Source organism: Peromyscus californicus, unplaced genomic scaffold (assembly GCF_007827085.1).
Source record: "Peromyscus californicus insignis strain IS unplaced genomic scaffold, ASM782708v3 Scaffold_14__1_contigs__length_90479793_seg_1, whole genome shotgun sequence".
Classification (NCBI taxonomy): domain Eukaryota; kingdom Metazoa; phylum Chordata; class Mammalia; order Rodentia; family Cricetidae; genus Peromyscus; species Peromyscus californicus.
Window position 1 is genome coordinate 5,698,358 of NW_026294435.1, and position 22,548 is coordinate 5,720,905.

A 22,548-nucleotide genomic window follows, 5' to 3' on the forward strand; every position below is an offset into this window, starting at 1 on the left:
TGAAATTAAAAATTCAAAAGAAAAGAGCTATTATTCATGGTGAAGACTGACCTCTCAGTGTGTGTATGATGAGGAGGACACAGGGTTCTCCTTGAAGGGGTAAGTGACTCCTGGCCAGCTCATCCGCACCCACACCACCAGGCCAGCTCTACTGTGCTACCCAGGCAAGGTGCTGTCTCTCCACGGCGGCAGCACTCCAGACAGTGTGCCCTGCACCTCTCCTGGGCAACACGGTAGAGCTGGCCCTGGACCTATGGGCGTGGGAGAGCCAGACCCAAGGACATGAGAAAAGGAGAGCTGGCCCCACCCCTTGCCAACTCTACCACTAGGGAGAGCAGCGGGTCCTGCTCGCTCTCCAGGGCAGTGCTGGGGACCTGGCCCTGGTGGTGTGGATGTGGGAGAGCTGGTCCTTGGCATGTGGATGGGAGAGCTGGCCCAGCCCCTAGGTTGGGGTCTACACCTACACCTACCCACGGGTGTAGGCAAGCTAGCAGGCTGACCGATTCAGCTACCACCCAGGCACAGATCCAGAGCTTTGAGTTGGCCCACCCCAACATCTACCCCATCTAAGAACTGTTGGAGCATGTGAAGGGGCTGGTCCTGCAGAACCAAAGATGCAGAATCTCCATGACACAGGACAACAACAGGATATCTAAGAGAAGTCCCAGTAAGAGCACAGTATGGATAGTGTAGCAGAAGCCAGAGGCCTCGAACCAGACCAATGATTCATTGCAATGAACATTTGCAAGTAAAGCTGTTTGGACAGACAGGACTGGGCGACACACCATGGCACACCGAACCTTCCATGCAGAGATGTTTTGTTGATGTTGTTTTTAATTTTCATTTTTTACAACAGTTTTATTTTTTATTTTCTTTTGTGGAGGAGGTTGCAAGGGCAGAGGGGGGGTATGGAGGGATGGGGAGATGAGTGGGGTTGGGGTGCATGATATGAAATTCACAAAGAATCAATAAAAAGTTTAAAAATTAAAAAATAAAAAAGTATCAGCAAATGGCTTTGGTGAGCTGAACCAGGCAGAATATTAGCAAACACACCCTAGTTCCCCTAGTTCTTTAGACGTGGCAATGCCCTCCTCAACCCCATTCCTAGCCACTTTCTTCCCTATTCCTTAGAGGAAACCCTCTCCGTCCTAGGCTGCAGTTCTCCCAGCCGTTGTCCTGTGTCATATGGACATTTCTGGAAAAGAACAAGCTTAGAAGCCTAAATCAGGATTGAGTCCCTTCTGATAGAAAAATCATCCTTCACAGCTGGGTCCGACTGAGACTAACTAATAACAGGGAAAGGCAGTAGGAGTGGGTTTCATTCCTACTCTTCACCACCACACATACCCTTCCTCTTCACTGCACATGCAACTACAGAGCATGGAGAAGAGAAAGTGGTAGGAAGGAGCCCCTGTGATCTACTATTGGGAATGAGAGAAGCCAAAAGTTAGTTCATCGGCACGGCACCCTCGTGGGACTCTAAAGAACATTTCATCTGACTGGGACCCTCACCCCCACCAGACAGGATCCTCCGAGCAAGATCCGCCAAAATAATCAGTCCAGTGAATTGTAGGTCTCATCACAGCTGACAGCAAGCAGACATCCCTCATCCTCTACTATAGTTCCAATCCTTTCTTCTTTCTCCGCCTGAGGGATGCTCTCACTCCATCTGTCTTTTAGCACTGACCCCGTGGCCATGATGAACTGGATAACACTCTTAAGGAGGGAGGTGTTAACCAGACCAAGAGATGTTCTCCCAGTAGCAAGAACAAAAAGATCCTCTAGAGGGCAGAAGTTCCCCATGGTTGGAAATGACCACTGTGGACTATCCCAGAGAAGCTGTCAATGTTTTCCAAATTCCTGGAGACAAGTGAAGCTCCCTGAGCCATTGGCCAGGAGGCACCACCCTATCCCTCCTCTTCACACTCACTCACCTTTCCCAGAATCATCCCATCTTTTATTTGTAGGTTGGAAGGGAGAAATGAACAAGAGTGGCAATCCTGTCCAAGTAGTCATTTCCATTTTATGACGTGGACATGTTTGGATATTTATTGCAAGAGAAGACACATTCATTTTGTGCACATTGTGAGGCTGTTGACTTTTAGGCTCAAGTGCATTATAAGTAATTAAAAAGAAACTAATATAACATTGACAAAAATGCACTGACTAAGGAAACATCATAAGCTTATGGGTTTCAGTAAAGTTATGTTTTGAGGAAGGACCCAAAGAGAAAAGGTCTGGAGAAGAGATGCATGCCCTTCTGGGAGGTTGTGATTTCACATAGCTTATAAGTGCTTGAATGATTCTGACACCTTCCTTGTCTTGTCTCTGTTGGAATAAACAGAGTGCAGCAGCCAATGGCCAGGGAGAAAGAAGAATAGCATGACTTCTTTGTATTCTTTTTTTTTTTTTTTTTTTTTGGTTTTTTTGAGACAGGGTTTCTCTGTGTAGCTTTGCACCTTTCCTGGAACTTACTTGGTAGCCCAGGCTGGACTTGAACTCACAGAGATCCGCCTGGCTCTGCCTCCCGAGTGCTGGGAGGCGTGCGCCACCACCGCCCGGACCTTTGTATTCTTTTTAGTCTATATTAACCACCTCCCAGAAGACACTTACATATATAAATGCTTATAATTAATGGGTGCCTTGATTCTACTTCAAGATAATAACACTAAGCCAATGGAGAAAGAGCAAGGCACACAATCCAATAGTATTTTATTGTCAACAGCACAGAAAAACAGCCACCATTAAACCTTCAGGAGAAAAAGAACCTTATTTAGAATAAATGGCAATGAATTGGAAAAGGGGAGGCATGTAAGAAAAACCACAGCAAATACTTCCTTCTGGGGGTGAGTTGAAACATTAGGTTAGGTTGCCACATAACTAACTTATCAGAACCATTTTATAATTTATTTGTGTAGACTACAAACTGCTATCAAATAGCTAGATCTGAAAAAAAAAAACATGCCAAAGCATAATGGGTACTTGAATAGTTTTGCTTGTGCTTTCTGAAGGTTTGGGATCCCTTCCCTTTTCCCACTGTCACATTAGACAAAGAGGAAAGTTCCTTCAACAGCCACGAAACTCTCTTTTCATCAAGAGAATCCCTGTAGACTTCAAGCCCTGTCAGCAGTCACACCACCCAAATGGCCAGGGGCAGGGGCAGCTAGGAAAAACAAAAGCCAATTTTTGTAAAAGCTGAGTTGCCCCCTAGGGTCTTAGTCTTCAGCTTAATGGGTCCAGAATTCTTTATCTAACACTCCAAGATCTAGAATGTTCTGCAGGGTGTTTCCATGTGCTGATAACTTACTCATTTTTTTTCAGAAAAAAAATGATCACTTGTGAACTATATTTATGTACCTATTTTGTTTGAATAATTTATGTTTTCGGCAGAAATATTGAAGTTTTGGCTTACAGGGTAATATTCCAGACCCTATTTGTGGAGTTCCATAATATATACTATTTACAACATGTCTTCTTTCTAAAGTCTGAAAATCATCTTAAGATACTGAAAAAAGTGTTTCTTGGGGTTTTTAACATGAAGACTTCTGGACCCACAGCATTGTGACATGTACACAAATTTCATTGGGAAGGGGTACTATTATGGACCCCATACGCTAGAGTTTCTCAAGGCTTTAAAAGAGTGGAAATATCTAGAACATTCTTTATCTCAGTGAAGAAAGGTGAAGTTCTGAGGATAATGTCTTCCACATCATCCTTACGGGAATTCCTGTGTGGGAGACTGCATTTTTATCAATAGCTCCGGATGCTTTGACAAATGAAGGACACATATTTTCTGCTAAGGTGATTTCCCCTTCATTACAAGCATGTGCCATTTTATTTGACAAAGGAAAATAAGGAAGAATTGGAAAAGAAGTGTCTGTTAGTGTGAAGGCTGCGTATGACAAGTACCAGCCGCTTCCTGATTCAGCAAAATTAACAATTTATTGTATAGAAAGTGGTTGTCTGCATACAAAGTTTACAGAGATCTGAAACCACAGACAAGTTACCTGAGACTTTGCAGGGCCTTGTCACTTAAGGAGAACAGAATTTGCCAAAGAAAATGATGTTTCGTGTTTTGTTGTGTCTAATGATGTAGATAAATGGGTGGTCAGCATTGAAGTCATCCTTGTGCTGTAAGATCCGGGATCCCGGCACCTCGATGGACTCACCACCATCTTCAGTTATCTCTAGGCACACCCTGTGAATCACACTTGATAGGGCCACTCCCTTGGTCTCTGACATGCCTGAGAAGTCAGATGTATTTTCATTGAAGAGACTTTTCAGCCCCAGGCTTTCCAGACTAGCCTTGGGATCAATTATCTTTTCCACCTTAAACTTTGGGAGGGAGAGTTTGATTTTGGCATTGGCCATGGTGCTGGGGTTGGTCCACTGCAACAGTGTTTCTGGGTTGAGTTGTTTTTCAATCTGAAGGGCAAAACGGAAAAGAACTTAATTTTATTTACTTCTAAGTGGAAAAAAGCAGGGGGGGGGGAGATAGCTAGATGATGGATGGATGGATGGATGGATGGATGGATGGATAGATAGATAGATAGATAGATAGATAGATAGATAGATAGATAGATAAAGCTTGATTAAAAACAGAAAGTGTTGCTCTAAGTCCAGTTTTAAAGAATTTAAATCAACTTTGGTTTGGAAATAGTCCAGCAAGTTCCTCATATAGGATCCACCAGCCACCCGATGCCTTCTCTTCCCCATCCTACAGAAAGACTCTCTTTTATTTGCTTAAATTATAGAATAGTTTTTTCAGAAACAGACACATAGATTATGATGCTACATACACCACAGTAAAATGAATATAAAATTAGGAACTTTTGTATTGATCTGCTGACTATTTATTATCATTTCTTTACAAAGGAGTTCACATTATTCATAATCTAGGCATACCACCAAAGTTAGTTAAAAGCTAATTGTTTTCTTTTTATATGATGGGAACTCAGACTAGCTCTGATCTGCTCTTTAAGATTATAGGTGATGAGTACAACCATTTCAACTGGATTAAAAGACAGATATGCAACGAAACATAAAATAACTTAGTTATAAAATTCTTCAGAGCAAATGAAGTTAAATTCCTCCTTGAATTTCTCACAAGTGCCACTAAGAATGACAGTCCGCTGCTACTAACATGGAACAATACTACCCCAGTGCCACTTGCCTGGTATGGATAAAAGCCAAGGGAGTGGCAAGGTCACAAGCGTGTGCGAAGGCATTTTTAATAGAGAAGGAACAATTTATTCTTTTATTAGTCTACAACAATTACTTTTCAATCAATATTCTCACTTTCACTTGGTACAAACTACTAGAACAAAAAAAAGATCACCATAGTTAACTAGTTTTGCAACTAATGGGCTTAATATCTGTCCACTTCCCACCTGAGCACAGAGTACAGGCCAAGAACTCTTTCCTCTTGAGCTCAAACTCTTGGTTTTCATGGCATTGACTGATCCTATGGCCATCAAGTGACCACTCACCTCTGTGACTCCCTTCCTCTTTGGTAAACAAGAGCATGGTAACAGTTTCTAATTCATAGGAATGTTATACAAATTAAATAAGAAAATCAGTTGAAGAATTTAGTGGCAACCTTGGCCCATTGTAAATGACAAACAAATGCTGACTGTTTTCACTTTAAAGAAGTGGACCTCAAAACCCTTGAAGATGACTGGGCTGGGGAGTGTGAGGCAAGGCTACGGCCAACTCCTCTGAGCCCCACAGGACTCCAGCCTCTCGTTTCTGTACTATGTGGGGTTCTCTTGTCTAAGTGCCCAGCTGCCTCCTGACCTTTTCTAGGCCTGTGGACTCGTCTTCCACATCCTTGGGGAGCACGATGAGCATACTGAGATGCTTATTCTGGAAGGGAAGTTCTATGATCTTAGAGTTGATGTCATCAATGTTGCCCAAACAGAACGTGGCTTCGAGATTCATCATTTGTACCGGTTTGGTGTCTGTCTGTTAGAAGAAAACGTTTTGAAAGGGTTAATTCACAATTTATAAAAGAATACATAAATACATACATATATGCATATATATGCATCTATACAAATACATATATACAAACAGAGACACAGATTTAGATGATAGAGACAGAAATAATGATAGAAATGACAATAGTGATAGGAATATACAAACTTCTCTTGTGGTTTTGGAGCAGTGTGGTTTAAGCACATACACACAAGAATCCACGCTGTATGCATCCTGTGAAGACCTTATGACTTCCTTTGAAAGTTATTCATGTACTTTACTATCCCATGTGCTCTACATGATAAAAACTGTATATATTATGTGCTCCACCTGATAAAAATGTATCTACTATATTTACATACACAAGAAAGGAAAAATAGGACAATTTGACTTCATATCTCATATGACTTTTGAACAGCTATCAAAATACAAGGAATTGATATGAGTATGGTAGCAAGCACCTGCAATCACAGTACTCTGTAGGCAGAGGCAGAAGAATCATGAATTGAAGGCAAGCCTGGGCCACAGAGCAAATTCAACAACCGTTTGTGCTACATAGAAATACCTTGTCTCAAAAAAACATTGGCTGAAGACATAGCTCAGGAGTATAACATTTGCCTAGCATGTGCAAAGCTCTGGGTTCAACACTCTAACAACACACACACACACACACACACACACACACACACACACACACACACACACACATACATACACGGCGGTGGTGGGGGTGGGGGGAGGAAATGTATAAAATTATTTTCAAACTATGTTTCTAATATGTATATGAAACATAAACAAATTTCTTAGTTAGATTTGGGTTCAACCCCCAAGATAATTCATAAATAAGTGGAAATATTATAAAATCTGAAAAAAAAATTAAACCCAAAACCACTTCTTGTCTCAAGCATTTAGGAAAATATGTGCATAACTTATAGATCTGTACATAATTTTTCAGAATATACATTACATTAAGCCCTTACTATAACTTGATCAGTGTAGTCTAACCCTTAAAGGAGATACCAAGGGACATGAGAAACAGTTTAGCACCATCACTCAAAACATTCAGTGATTGGCAAATGTGGTTCAAAGGACACAGGAGAGAAATAACAGGACCTGTATTCAAAAGGAGTGTGTTTCCCCCATGCAGCCAGAGTCAAGTTTAACTGAATGTTGGGCAGATACTGAACTACCATGACATCATCCCTATAACTCTGCTCACAATCTAGGTTTCCAGGCTCTGATGTCACCTGGCTTTATGACTTAATTGCAAGAATACAGGGAGAGCACACATTCTCCCTCTCCTTTCAGAAACATGTTTTAGCACTTTCACAAATATAAAAACTACAAATCTTAACATGATCAAAATGCATGTCCGAGTTCTACCCATGGACATTCCATGAAGTAACCCCAGGGAATTCACAAGAGACACCATGAGCCAAATGCTTGAGATTTTACTCATACCCTGAGACCCTTTGCCAGCTCTTCCCAGAAAGGAGTGTTAACCATTAAAAAGAAATGAGCTGTGTTATCCTAGTTCTGTCCCCAGCAGTGGGTTAAGTGCAGTCAAAAAGCTCAGGGAGAGAAAGTGTAAGGAGAATCATCTGCCCCCTGGGAGATGCTGAATCCATTAGGAGCAATAACAGCATTCTCCCTACTGTGCAATCACAGACTGTTGTGTTTTATCTGACATTGACCTTAGAGCTGAGGACTGCAGCTCAGTGTGTCAAATGCTTGTCTGGCATGCACAAAGCTCTGGTTTGAATCCCAAGTGAGGTGGTGCGTGCCTATAATCCCAGCACTGGAGGTAGAGACAGGAGAGTCAGAAGGCCAAAGTCATTTGGGGCTATGTCATAAGTTAGAGTCTAGACTGGGCTACATGAGATTGTCTCAAAAAAAATTTAGGGCTGGCCTTTGAAAATTGATTGATTAAGCCAGGCGGTGGTGGTGCACTCCTTTAATCCCAGCACTCGGGAGGCAGAGCCAGGTGGATCTCTGTGAGTTCGAGGCCAGCCTGGGCTACAGGGTGAGTTCCAGGAAAGGTACAATGCTACACAGAGAAACTCTGTCTTGAAAAACCAAAAAGAAAAAAAAGAAAAAGAAAAAGAGAAAAAAGAAAAAGAAAGATAATTGATTTATTATTCACCCAAAAGTTTGCAGAGCACTTAGTTGTAAGACTCTGAGGTGAGAAAGGTATGGTCCCTAACCTTATGAAGTCCATTCACTAATGGAAGAGGTAGGAAAATTTGTCTTAAGTACATTTGAGGTGAGTGGGGTATGAACATAAACTCCATGGGAGGACCGGGAAGCCATTCTAGCTAACCCAGGCCAAGTTAGTATCTGAAAGGGATTTTCTCCTAGGTTCTAGAATTAAGAACCTGAGGCTAGATAGGTCATGGGCCCAGGGGAAAAACCTACCACTATTATTCTACTAAAGGAACTAGCGATAAAATGGCTCCTGATGCCATTGCTATACACATAGATAAGAGCATCACTCAGACACCATCAGAGAACAGAGAAATCCACAACTGGACAATGTGCAGAGAGTAGGAGCACTCAGCCCTAAATGGGATGACTTTATCTAACTCCTCCCCTCGAAGCTCAGAGATCTATGTAGAAGAGGCAGAAAAAGCCAGAGGTGGTGGGCGACTCCAAGGAAACAGCCTCTTCCAGACACAACGGGGCTGGTGCGCAGAGGAACGGACAGAGGCTGTGACGGCGTATACAAGGCCTGCACAAGCTCCACGAGAGCCCTGCGCTGAGAAGGGGAAGTGAACACAAAGTGCCACCCCAGCCAAAAAGCCATTTGTAATTGATACCTGCTGGGAAAGGGAAAATCTGTTTTCTCCAGTGTCACTGGGTATCTGAACCGCACTCTGGAGCACGCCCCATGCCCAGGAGCAGTGTGCCTTCTGTTTGTTATTTCTTGTCTTATTTTTTTTTTCATTTTGATTATCTCTTTTGACTGTGGTTGTTTCTCGGTTGTTTGGAAAGAGAGTGAGAACATCATGAGTTTGGGTGGGGAGGGAGATGGGAAGGCTCTGAGAGGATTGGAAGAGTGGAAAGAATAGGATCAAAATAAATTTATTTTTAAAGGTGCTCCTTGGTGAAAACAAGTGGCTGATACCAGGCAATACAAGAGAAACTGGGAGAAACTGAACACTAAGAAGTACTGCATAACATCTACAAAGCAAGATACCTTGAGTGTTTCAGCTGAAGTGTGCATTGCTTCAGGCCTGAGCTTTTTATTACTTTTACTCGTGTGTGTGTGTGTGTGTGTGTGTGTGTGTGTGTGTGTGTGTGTGTGTGTGTGTATTTGAACATATGCAAGGACTATGGTGCACATACACGTGTGCAAGTCAGAACAACTGGCAAGAATCGTGTCTCTTTTTCTACCATGTAGCAAGTCTGGGGTGCTGAGCACAAGCCATGAGGGTTGGAAATAAGTTCCTTTACTGCTGAGACTTCCTGCTGGCCCAAGTATTCACACAAATCATATCCCAAAAACAAGACCAAATCATACAGTTTCCCCAGGCTCTTTCACGACTTTTTCAGTCTTGGTTCTTTGGTTTAATTTATTAAAAAAAGGGGCCCTTTACTTACAGATATTAGTTTTTAAACATCCACCTAAATAGTATAAATGAGACCACCCAGAAAAACAGGCTTCTAATTCTTTCTATAATGACTCCTAGTCATGTAGATGAGAAAAGCTATGCTTTTTTCTTCATAGTCAACCAGTGCCTCAAAGCATATTATAAATGCTTTGGGCTGGGGAGGGGTGGGGAGGGGGCTCAGCTGGATGGGAAGGGCTGGGAATGAGCTGGGCTGGACTGGATGGTGCTGGGCTGGGCTGGGTCTACCAAAGGGGGAAAGGAGGAAGGAGTGGATGATAAATGTTAAACCGTGGTTTTTATCTCCAGGTAAGTAAGAAAATGAGATAAAAGTGAAGTGACTGGGTCAGGAAAACAATTCCTAACTGGTCTAACTTTCCTGTTAATCCAAAGGCCTCCAGTGTAGTTTCTCTGCTTCCTTCCTTTCCTTTTCCTCCTTTGATTTCTGGAAGTCTTCATGGTCCACGCTGAGAAGCACCCCTGTGCCCTACTCAGCTACCAAGATTTTGAAATATACTTCCTACTTTGTGCTGCACATACCTTGTTGACTCTGAATGGACATTCTCTTGTTTCTGATTCAGGAAATTTCTTCATCCACTTTCCAACAAAGTAGGCAGCATTAACCACAAGGATTTTGGTCTGGTCACTTACACTGTTCTCCGATAAAATGTTCTCAAAGTGGCCTGCAAACGATCATAGAAAACCACACATCACAGTCATTCATCTGAATTGCCTGCTGCTGCGTGAATGCTCATTCCCCGGGCATTCATCACTCATTAGCGTCACACCTGGAAGGACTGGTCACCAAGACTGTCTAATTTAGGGCCTCTTTTCTGTCCTCCTGCCCTGCCTGACCAGACAACTCAGAGAGATCTAGGATTGGAAGTAAGCCCTTCTAACTCAGTCTGTACTCCTGAGCAAAACTAAGTAAACATGTGCCTTACACCTGGTCATGTTCATCATTTCACACTTATTACCTCACTATTTTCGATTTACAATTGAGGAAACAGGTTGAGAGAGGTTAATGGGCAGCCCTACTGTGCTCAGCAGAGAAGTACATCTTTGCCCTACAATTCTATACTCCTTTCCCCAGTTCACTCCTTGTAGGCTGCTGATGGACTCAAGGTCAGTTGGAAGATCCACAAGTGTGATCACAGCTATAATTACCCCAGACCTTAAATCCTCAACAGTCCACAGAACACAACCATGAAACCCCCTTAACAAAAACACTCCTCTAGTGTTTTTGCAAAGAGCCGTCATTTACCTAATCTCTAATTTTCATGTAATGCTGGGGATGCTGTGAATGTGTTGCTCTGATTGATTGATAAATAAAATGATTGGCCAGTAGTCAAGCAGGAAGTATAGGCAGGACAACCAGAGAAGAGAATTCTGGGAACAGGTAGGCTGAGTCAGGAGTCGCCAGCCAGACACAGAGGAAGCGAGATGTAAAAGTACCGGTAAGCCACAAGCCACATGGCAACTTATAGATTAATAGATATGGGTCAATTTAAGATGTGAGAGCTAGTCAATAGTTAGCCTGAGCTAATGGCTGAGCAATTTTAATTAATATGAGCTTCTGAGTGATTATTTTATAAGTGGGATGTGGAACTGCAGGAGTCCGAGTGGGACTGGAGAAAACTCCAGCTACAATGTAATGCCCAGTGTGCGTTTTCATGAGCCATGTACAGGGTCAGTGTTCTTCCATCACTGCCTTAAGATGCCAACCTAATGAATCTTTAAGATGGGCCTGCATTTTATTCCTGTACTGGCCCTACCATGGCCACCTCTGTTGGCATGTGATGGTTTTATCAAGCCCTGAAGAGCTAAGAAGTCCAGGTGCCCACAGTGCCAGAGCTTCAGCTGAAACCTTACTTCTGTCTCCAAATTCAGAATTCTCCCTAAGCCCCACCCTCTCCAGTCAGAAACCTTAAACTTATTGAGATGCCAAGATGAAAAGCTCTTTGAGAGAAAACTGAGAAAGTTTATAAACAAAACTACAACAGCAACTTTGAGCAGAAACTTTTTTTTGCTTATAATGTTCAAAATTATGCTAAGCCTGGTGCTATTTATATGAGCTTTCTCTTTCTATGTGTCACCAAAGAAATTTTATTTCAGTAACATATATATAGGTATATATACACACTATATATATATGTGTGTGTGTGTGTTTGTGTGTGTGTGTGTATCCACATGCATATGTGTCTACAACTACCATATATATATGTATATATATATATGTATGTATGTATGTATATATATATATGATGTACTTGGATGCCTCACAACAATGACGTATAAATTTAATTAAGTAACATATGCCACATTTGACGAGTCACTACATTGAAGCTCCATATCTAAATATGTTGATGGTCCACATGTGGTACATGGATTGGAATCTAGGTTCTAAATGGCTCTGAAGTTCCCGTTCTTTCCATGTTGTTAGAGGTGGACATCATTCTTGAGGAAGTATTCAAATAGCATGCCATGCTGGATGGGCTCTGCTCATTCTCAAAAGAAGTATATCTCCTCACCCCAGCAGTACATCCCTCCACAGCCACCAGGGACTGCCAGTCCTTTATAATTACTTTCTAGTTCCCAACAGGCTCCCCCTGTACAAACACTATAAACACATCTCTAGGAAAGAAGAGCTAGTCATTGATTGCAATCCAAATCATCTTAGTTCCAATTCTTTCTTGGCAAGAAAGACAACTCACAGGGACTTTTAATGGGGGAGGTGAAGTAAGGGCAGAGGCTGAGAAGGCTCTGTGGGAAGCAGGAGTGGACTTAAACACAGAGCAGCCTGAGCGGTCGTGAGCCTGGGGACAAACTTCCACTATGATTGCTAGGTTTGGCTTTGTTCTATATTTACTTTTTGTCTTTTTTCAGTTTTGATAAAGCTGTAAATATTTCTAGTTGGAAGTAGATTCAAGGAGCATCTTTCCATTTCCAGACTTTAAAACCTGGCTTTGTGATTTGCCAAAGCCATAGCAGAAAAGGAACAGCTGGGTCCCTACTAGGGCATGTGGCAGCTTGTCAGAGAGCAAGGCAAAGCATGCTAGAACAAAGCACACATTTGGCCAAGTAATGAGTTGATACAAGAAATGCCCAGAAACTTAAGTTGTTGACATGGCTTGATGGGCAAAGAATTTAGCTTGTGTACTAAAAATACCCGAGGAAGCTTCCAGATGTTCAGTATTTTTAGGCTTGGAGCAAGGATTCTTAAGCAGGGAGGCCTCTACTCTTTACAGAAGGACATTAAAGGCACTTGCCATCTGTGAGTTCCTTGAGAGAGCTGTTAATTTGACCTTTCGTTTCTTCCAGTTTCTCTTTGAAGTCGACAGTTTCCAATTCTTTTGCATATGGTCTTTTTGTAGAACTGATAAATTCCTGAAAAACATCCAATTCACAAAATCACAAAGCTCTGAGCATCTGTAAATGGAACTCATGAAGTATTACATGGCGCTAAGAAATGGATTCCTATTACTATGCATACATTTTCAAAAGTTGGTCACACTATACAAAGCCTTGTGTAGAAATAAGCATTTTCTTTGTGTTGGGTGTTTTATTTCAATGATAAGACATGTCAATTATTAAAATTATCAATTGGTTACAGCTCTGCCAAAAACAAAAGAAAACTATATTAAAACCATATAATTATAGTATAAATCCCCATTATTTCAAAAATATTTATTTATATTATTACATACATAATATAAGTATATAGTTGTGGTTTTAATCTAAAATATGTCTCAGACGCTTACAGTTTGAACTCTTAGTTCTCAGCTTGTGGCACTATTTTGAGACTTTCTGTGAACTTTGGGAAATAGGACCTGACTGGAGGACAAAGGTCACTAGAGTCCTTGGAGACAACATGTCACTGCCCCTTCCTGTCACTCTCTACTTCCTGTCCTTTGTGATGTGAACAGCTCTCTTCTGCTGCACACTCCTACTGATGAGCTATCTGCCCAACCGAGCAGGAACAAGCAGCCATGGACTTCTGAAACTTAGAACCTAACCAAGTCTTTCTTCGTTAAGCTGTTTCTAGAAGGTATGTTATCGCAGCAACAAGAACAAATAATGAACACAACAACTAGACATACATATGTGTCAAAACATAGAAACAGGCCGGGTGGCGGTGGTGCATGCCTTTAATCCCAGCACTCGGGAGGCAGAGCCAGGCAGATCTCTGTGAGTTCGAGGCCAGCCTGGTCTACAGAGTGAGATCCAGGACAGGCACCAAAACTACACAAAGAAACCCTGTCTTGAAAAAGTTAAAAAAAAAAACTGAAACAGAAATGAAAACAGTGAGCAGAAAACCCTTATCATCACTAAAATAAATGAATATTCTTTAGAGTCCTGACACTCAAAATATGGTCCAATGATCAGGAGTCAAACATCACCTAAGATCTTGTTAGAATGAACTCTCAAGCTCTTAGACATACTGATTGCATTTTAGCAAGATTTCCAGTAGTTTCATCTGCACATTGAAGTGTGAAACCTGGGGCTGTAAAAAACATAGAAGTGTGTCTAACTCTAACTCATGTTTAAAATGCAAAGCCGACCCACACAGATCTCGATGCAAGAGATTGGAGGCTGTGAACTCAGGCTTTCAAGAGCCGCTTGAGTGGTTCAAGTTCAGGTGATGCTCCCGGGGCACAGCTGTTTGTTCTGTAACTAGTAACTTTGCAGGTGCTGCATAGTAAGAGAAGTGAGGGAAAACAGAAAGAGAAGAGAAGGGGAAGGGGGAGAGAAGGGGTGGGGAGGGAGGAGAAGGAGGAAGGGGAAAGACAGAAAGGAGAGGAGAGGAGAGGAAAGGAAAGGAAAGGGGAGACAGGGAAAAGAGGAAATAAAAAGGAAGGGAAGGGAAAGGGGGAGAGAAAAAGGGAAAGAAAAGTTTGGTAGAAACAGTTCTAAATGTGGAACAGAAGTCCAACCGAGCTAACAGACTTGAATGCCATGTCACTCTGTCCTTGAATACCCGAGACCATCAGAGACACTGCCAGTGAAAAGTCTGCACTGTCACTGCCATGACAGAAATCTTTAAGCATCACTTAGAGAGCTCTCAACGTTTCCATGCCCAGCAGAAACTCACATCTCAATTTCCTTTAATTTCCCAGGTGACAGCTGGAACAAAAATAGTTGTGCATTTGTCTTCAAGTCACAAGGGTAAAGTCACAACAGCAGCTACTAACTTAGTTCACAAAGATCTCTCACAAAAACAAATACAGAATGCACAACACTGTCACGCCATGGTGGGACATTTGGCTTGGCAACCCAGAGCTTGAAATTGTGACCACAGAGACAGGAGCTGAGTCAGCTCTATATTACCAAACAAAGGAATGTTCTGGAACCAAGAATGTTGGCTATATGTTAAGACAGAGATCTGAAAAATATTATGCCACACTCTGGGTCTAACAGGAGGGGACCACAGTGGTCTTCATACAACTGCTTCAAGAAATGACTTGGTTCAAATGGCTACAGCAGCTTTGTACAAATGTCCTTCTGACTAGTCTAGGAAAACAACTCTGACTCACGTCTGATGAAAACTGGTCATTTGTGGTGGCTATTTTCTTTCTTACTGATTCTAAAGATATCTGGACCGTTAAAAAGAATGAGTTGGGGAGTTTACGACAACCTCAGGCCACATGCCCCACTGTTTAAGGAGAGCGTTTGTTGCAAATCATTCTGAGTCCCTTATGGAGATCCGTTTTCCAGATAGCTGGCTCTTCCATTATCCCTTCTCTCCAAAGGAACTGAGGGTGGGGGAGGATTTGCTAAAGTACGTAGGGAAGGAGACACACTTCTGTGTATTCCGAGTCAGATGTGACTCTGTTTCATCCCCCAACATCCAACATCTGCAATGGAGCCACTTCCTTTGACAATATGAAAGGCACTGCCCTGGAACAAGCTGTGGGCCTCAGGGCGAATGCCCCTTCTGGGACAGAGGACAAGCAAGCTGTTAGAAGCACCTTACCGTAGAAGGGTTCAGAGATTTGTCTATGTAGAGTCGCTTGATTAGTTTCAAAGAGTAAAATGAACTGAGCTTATTAACATCAGAAGTGACTGTTTGAAACCCAAAGGGTACATCTTTGACATTCTCAAAATGAAGGACCTGTTCAAAGAAAAACAAACATTCCATTATCCAAAAACTAAAATAAAGCATGGTTCCGGGGGTTGAGGAGATAAAGTGCTTGCGCTGCAAGCGTGAGGACCTGAAAAAAAAGGAAGAAAGAAAGAAAAAAATCCAGGCATCAGCAGCTCCTCGGTAAGAGACAAGGCATGAAGAGCACCTCCGGTCTACACCAGGATTTGGTCTGGACCAGTCTTTTTCAGGTCTTGTGCAGGGGACCACAGCTGCTGGGAGTTCCGAGTGCTCTGACCATTTTAAGTCCAAAAGTTTGCATTTCCCAGACCTTCTCCACATCCCCCATGTCTTACATTCTTTCTGCCTCCGTTTCCACATTCCCTTAGCCTTTGTGTTGTGAGGGGAAGAGAGGTCAAGGAAGATACCCCACTTGGCACTGAACACTCAGTCTTTTATTTCAGAACTTTTACCAGTTCTGCATCTCAGCCTTGCCTGCTGCCCACTGCACAAGGGGCTTCTCCAGACGTGAGAGAACACACAGCCACTGGCATACTCCCATGCCTCAGTGGATGCCTCTCACCTGTACGCATTAGGCAGCACTGACTGAACGAAGTAGATTATTAGGAAAAAAAAAAAGACATGAAGCTTGGAAAAGGCCATGTTGAAGGGGATTTGAAGGGAGTTACAAAGGGTAAATGGGGCTGAATATGATCATGTTTCATTGTATACATATATTGAAGTTCTCAAGAATTACGAAAAATTAATATTTAAAAAGACCAGATGTGCTGGTAAAAGCATATGTCGCGTGTACTGAAATATCTTTCCTGTGGGTGAGGGATGGACCCCCCACCACCGCAGCCCCTGCAGCCCTTCTGGAAAAAGAGATGAGAAATGAGGAGTGGGAGCTGGTTTACAGCCTGTGGAGATGAGTTCAAATCCAGCTCCTCTCCCCAGGAGTGAAGCAGCCTCTCCTGCCTCCCGCGGTTTCTCATCCTGACCTAGTCAACATTTAAGAGTCATCATTTTATGGATACTGGTGATTTTACATACCAATGAGTTGTGAAAAGAAAGATTTTTTTTTTAACCTTACATCAATCTACATAAGGAAAATAACAGAATGGAATTGGAAGTACACCTACTGTCTAAGAGCATGTGAGGTCTCGAGAGGAAATCAGCTCATTTGAAGGTCCAAGCTAATCAAGCACAGCCCCAAAGAAATTCTGAAACATCTATACACACATGTATATGTTCGCAGGGGAAAAGTTGCTTTCATCCATGCCTCTCAGATAACCAAGCCCCCAGGATCTGAAACACATGTGCATGCTATTTATTTTATCTATTCCAGTTTGAAGATAGAGTATTTAAAATGTTACTTCTGGGATTGGAAATTCTCTAGGGTAGAACTCAATTGAGTTTGCATCTTAATTTTAGTTTGATATTCTAAATGAATTATGTGTTGAGGAGCAGTGCTTGTTCTCTGAATGTAGGTCAGGGGGCAGGGGATAACTTTCCCTCATTTACTAAGCGTGTGTGCAATGGAGTATTAATCAGTCATTGACTGATCTTCATACATATCAGGTGAGGGATGTCATGTGACATGCTGACAGCCACTGAGGAATGGAACACCTGTCCAATCCCCACACTCTTCATCCTAGCCTGGTACCTATTCTAAATATAGAACATGCTACGCAAAACGAGTGTTCACATTCAGGATAAACTAAAAGAGCCCTGGGGATGGTATAGCTCTCAGTCCTGAATAGTTCCAGCTACACCGTTTTTATCTTAGGCCCGTGCTATGAATTCCAGTAACTATCCCCCTTCAAAACCGTTCAAAACCAAAAGAAAGCATGGGCAGCTTACCTGTCCAATTTCATTTGCTGTGTCACCTTTGGCACCTACTTGAGCGAGTGACAGGGAGGTGGAGAGACATATTGGAGAGAAGAGGATGTTTCCCGCTGGCTCCTTTTCACATAGCTGTTTGAACAAGTCAACAGCAAAAGCCGAATTTGCCAGTCTCAGGGCATCCATCGTGGGCCTGGAACCAAGCACAAAACTCAATTTCGAATGCAAAGTGTGTTCCCAGCTACATCCTGCCAACAGCAGTAAGGATGCTGCTTCAGGGAAGCAATGATCTTGGGCAGGAGGCAAGGAGAAACTTTTGGTAACTTCCAAAAGGAAAGCAGACATGAAGAAAGCTCTGGGCAAACGTCTTGAGGCACAAGTTGTATTCTGTGTGTGCCGTTCACCACAATGTCCTCGCATTCTGCTGCCACTATGAGCAGCATCAGGGCCCAGCCATGGTGCCACTTCCTCAGCAGGCGACCAGAGCAACTGACAGCATCAGTAAAACTCAGTTTGCTTTATAATCACACATTTTAATTACTATTTTGGTTGAATCAGACAAAATAATTATTTGTATATCAAAAAGTAATCGTAGCAGTTTGTGTTGTTCTATTTAATATTTATTAAGTATATAATTTTGTCCTTAGAAAAAGATACACTGAATTCCTAAATCTTTTTTTTTTTTTTTGGTTTTTCGAGACAGGGTTTCTCTGTGTAGCTTTGTGCCTTTCCTGGAACTCACTTGGCAGTCCAGGCTGGCCTCGAACTCACAGAGATCCGCCTGCCTCTGCCTCCCGAGTGCTGGGATTAGCATGTGCCACCACTGCCTGGCAAATTCCTAATTCTTAATACCTATGAATTTAACATTGTTTGGAAGTATGGTCTCTGCTGTTTTCATTAGTTAAAATGGGGTCATAGGGGAGTTAATCCAATGTGACAAGTGTCTTTCTAAGAACAGAAAAGAAAATACAGATACAGATATACAGAAAGGAAAGTTAACCTATATACATACAGACAGAGCAAACCAATTTGTATCTTGAGCAGGATGCATACGCCGGGGTCAGAGAGACAGTTTTAGTACTCAAGGTCAAAGGCTTCCTTAGCCAGGACCCATAAATGTGTTAGAGCCAAGTACATGGGCAGGATTTAAATTTTTATCTTGGACCTAAACGGAAATTCCAAACTCAAAGACAAGAATAAAATCAAAAAGTAGATTCCTGGTCTTCAGATCAGTGTTCAGAATTCTCTTTATGAGTCTGTATCTAGAATGAACTCAAACAGATGATAATATTCCTGAGAATCTGAAAAGCACATTTATTAGCAAAAGAAAGTCAAAGCTGAGTCCACTGGTAACCACCAGCTACACCCCTTTACCTCCCCACCTACTGCACTGGCAATTGCAGTCACAGCGACCCCTCACACACACACACACACACACACACACACACACACACACACACACACACACCACCCTGGTGGCCACCAGCCATGCTCCCTGAAACACACATACACACACACACACACACACACACACACACACACACACACACCTTGCCCTGTTGACCACCAGCCACACTCCCTGAAACACACACACACACACACACACACACACACACACACACACACACACCCTGCCCTGGTGACCACCAGCCACACTCCCTGAAACACACACACACACACACACCCTGCCCTGGTGACCACCAGCCATGCTCTCTGAAACACACACACACACACACACACACACACACACACACACACACACACACACACCCTGCCCTGGTGACCACCAGCCACACTCCCTGAAACACACACACACACACACCCTGCCCTGGTGACCACCAGCCATGCTCTCTGAAACACACACACACACACACACACACACACACACACACACACACACACACACACCCTGCCCTGGTGACCACCAGCCACACTCCCTGAAACACATACACACACACACACACCCTGCCCTGGTGACCACCAGCCATGCTCTCTGAAACACACACACACACACACACACCCCGCCCTGGTGACCACCAGCCACACTCCCTGACCTCCTCCTGCTTATGCCCCTGATGAGTATGGCAGGTGCATTCAGGCTAGTGTGCCTACTACAAATCAATCACAAGGCACCCAAAACTTATGATGGCCATTTATGCTTTTTTAAAGCCACTAATCCAATCCCTCCTCTCAGGTATGATCATAACATCATTAGCCCTGCATAAAGGCTGACTAGTGTGAAGTGCATAGAAATCAGCAGCATCTCCTGGTGTGTGTGTCTGTGGAGGGCTTTGAGCAGTCTGCCCACCACAGGGGAACATAGAAGGGACTCCTCACTCCAGGCTTAGGAAGTAGACATGAGAGACTTTGGAAACAAGACGTCAGGCTTCCATTAGCAGCATATTAAACTCTGACAATTCTGAGTTCATCACAGCCACAATTCAACATGAGTGTGAATGAGTGTGAAATGATGAACTATTTCCTCACCAAATAGAGAAACCTAAACTCAGATCCCTGCAAACTTTCCAACACTTCATCTAGGAAGTGTAAGGAAATGTTCACTCTGCCATTCATTAGTTACAGCATGCTGAGATACATTTAGCCTAAATGACTCTGCACAGATTCACTCAACTTTTAATAAGGCTAATTACAAAGTATATTAGTGCTGTATTGCAATGTGAGGCTTGGATCCAGGTTTTGGTTGGAAACTATAAATGGATGTGCACTTGACAAGTGGCGTGGTTCCTATCAGCCAGACCTTCCCTTCCACAGAGAACCTTCTTCTGCAGGGTGGCCTCAGCACTTGGAGTCCACATCCGCCTGCTTTCCTGACAGCTGGCTCCTTTATCAGAAAATTCTCCTTTGCTGTGAAGAAAGGTAGCAGCCCTTGTTGTGTACGGTCTCTACAGCGCAATTGTCTGATACAGCCCAAAGGTATCAAATGTAAGGTCTGCATATACAAGTGTTGTAGTGGTGTGGTGGGTCATCCTCGCTGTGAACTAATGTAATTCAGAATCACGTTGAAGCAAATCTCTGAGCATGCTTGTGAGGTAGTTTCTAGATTAGTTAAAGTAGAGGACTACCCTAACTATGGGAGGCATTATTCTAGGGACCAGGGTCCCAGACCGAGTGAAAACGGGAAAGCAAGTTGGGCATAATCATCAGTCATGTTGTTCCCTGACTACAGATGCACAGTGTGACCAGGCCCACCACCACACCATCCCTGCCGACGTCCCTCCCTGTCCTGAGGGACTGTACCTTCTGCAACTGGAAGACAAAGGAAACACATCCTTCCTTAAGTTGTTGGCCTGGAGTATTTTGTTACAACAACTAGACAAGTGGCAAGCAGCCACCAATTAAGAAATCAACCAGTTATCAAATGGAAAATCACATCAGTAGTTCTGTGATTTGTCCCAAGTGACCTAAAAGCACTCTAAAGCTGTCGTGTCTAAGGCAACTTAAGAGAAGACTTAGAGTACAGCCAACTGGCACCTTCCTATGTTGTAAGACCATGAATTTAAGGAAATCTCGGACATGTGGACAGCACCACTCACAAAAACAGTGTGAGGTTCCTACATAGGTCATTTTGCACAAGCAAATTCTATTTTAAAACTAGTAAATGCCACATCCAAGGTGAGTAAGTCCCATACAATAAGTTTACACGTCTAAATGTTTGCACTCGAAATGCTAAAATCAGTTCAGTTGTTTCCATTTTATTATCACCTTTGTACAAGATTATCTTCTTTCATTTTCATGAAAACCTAAGAATCTTATTTTTTTTAAGATACTATTCGGGCTAGAGAGATGGCTCAGCCATTGAAGGCCAGGCTCACATCCAAAGTATAAAAAGATATTATTCTGTTTTACTCTAACAGAAAAAACTGCACCTCACAAACGAACGTGGGAGAAACGTTCATCTTGACAGGAGGAAAGTCAGATGACTCCTCAAGCAGCCATACACATGCAGTTTTCAAGAATTTATAGCTCTTTGACTAGGGATGGACCCCCTAACTGGTCACATGACAGCAACCTGGTCAGCCCTGAAATCATAAACACACAAGCAACACTGAGGACTCGGCAGGTGGTACTTATATGTTCATGTGTTTATAAACATATGTGACAATAATAATCAAAGAAAAAGACTGCGAGCGTGAGAGAAAGTAGGGGGGTAGGAGGGCTTGGACAGGGGAAAGGGAGAGGGGGATGTGACTATATTTTAATCAATTTTTTTAATTATTAAGAAAACGGAGGATTAAAAGCCAAGAGGCTTTCTCCTGCAGTTCTTTGCTGAGGTATTGTATAATCATAAACCTTTAACGTGGGACAAGATCTTGCATCAGGATCTAGCCTGGCCCCACCTCTTCATTTTGCAAATGAGTGAAGTGGAGGAAGATGTAGTGATTCTCCCAGGCCACCCACACAGGGAGTCAGAGTAGCCAGGCCAAAGCTAGAATTCATTTCTCTGGATCCCAGCCCAGTCCCTCCCCACTACACCTCCTCACCTTCTTTCTTCATAATTGGGTTTTGCTGACATTTGTTTTTTCTGAAGCTTCTCAAATTCCAAAAATCCTGTATCCTAAATGATCCACTTCAAAGGTACCAAGATTCCCTCTGTGTGCAGGAGTGATATTGTTTTTGTTTGGGTTTTGTGGTTGTTTGTTCAGTTGGCTGGCTTTCATAACACAGAAATTTTCCCCTAAGATTTTCCTACTGGAAGGAGTTCTGGTTTTTTCTGCTTCCGATGTTTCAAGCTGTCAATGTTTCAAGTCTTTCGTTCTATAAGGTATGAGCACCTAATGAAAGCCAGGCAGAAGGAGTCATTAAGAATCCCAATGGGGAGCCAGGCGGCAGTGGCATATGCCTTTAATCCCAGCACTTGGGAGGCAGAGCCAGGATCTCTGTGAGTTCGAGGCCAGTCCGCTCTACAGAGCGAGATCCAGGACAGGCACCAAAACTACACAGAGAAACCCTGTCTTGAAAAAAAAAAATCCCAGTGGGGGCTTTGTGATGGCTCAGTGGTTAAGAATCCTGGCTGTT

At 42.8% G+C, this 22,548-nt stretch overlaps 1 protein-coding gene across 3 annotated transcripts in view; it reads right to left on the reverse strand.

Annotated features, from left to right (window-relative positions):
• Window positions 1–2,695: 2,695 nt before the first annotated feature.
• The window catches only part of Serpinb5 (serpin family B member 5), an 84,134-nt gene continuing 64,281 nt past the window's right edge, over window positions 2,696–22,548 (reverse strand). For all 3 annotated transcript variants that reach the window (XM_052736462.1, XM_052736463.1, XM_052736461.1), the window contains 6 exons: window positions 17,530–17,704; window positions 15,559–15,696; window positions 12,854–12,971; window positions 10,125–10,267; window positions 5,797–5,964; window positions 2,696–4,425 (listed from right to left, as the gene is read on the reverse strand). In XM_052736462.1, coding sequence (XP_052592422.1) covers window positions 4,033–4,425; window positions 5,797–5,964; window positions 10,125–10,267; window positions 12,854–12,971; window positions 15,559–15,696; window positions 17,530–17,697 — 1,128 coding nt within the window. In that variant the 5' untranslated portion in view covers window positions 17,698–17,704 and the 3' untranslated portion in view covers window positions 2,696–4,032. The remainder of the gene's footprint in view (window positions 4,426–5,796; window positions 5,965–10,124; window positions 10,268–12,853; window positions 12,972–15,558; window positions 15,697–17,529; window positions 17,705–22,548) is intronic.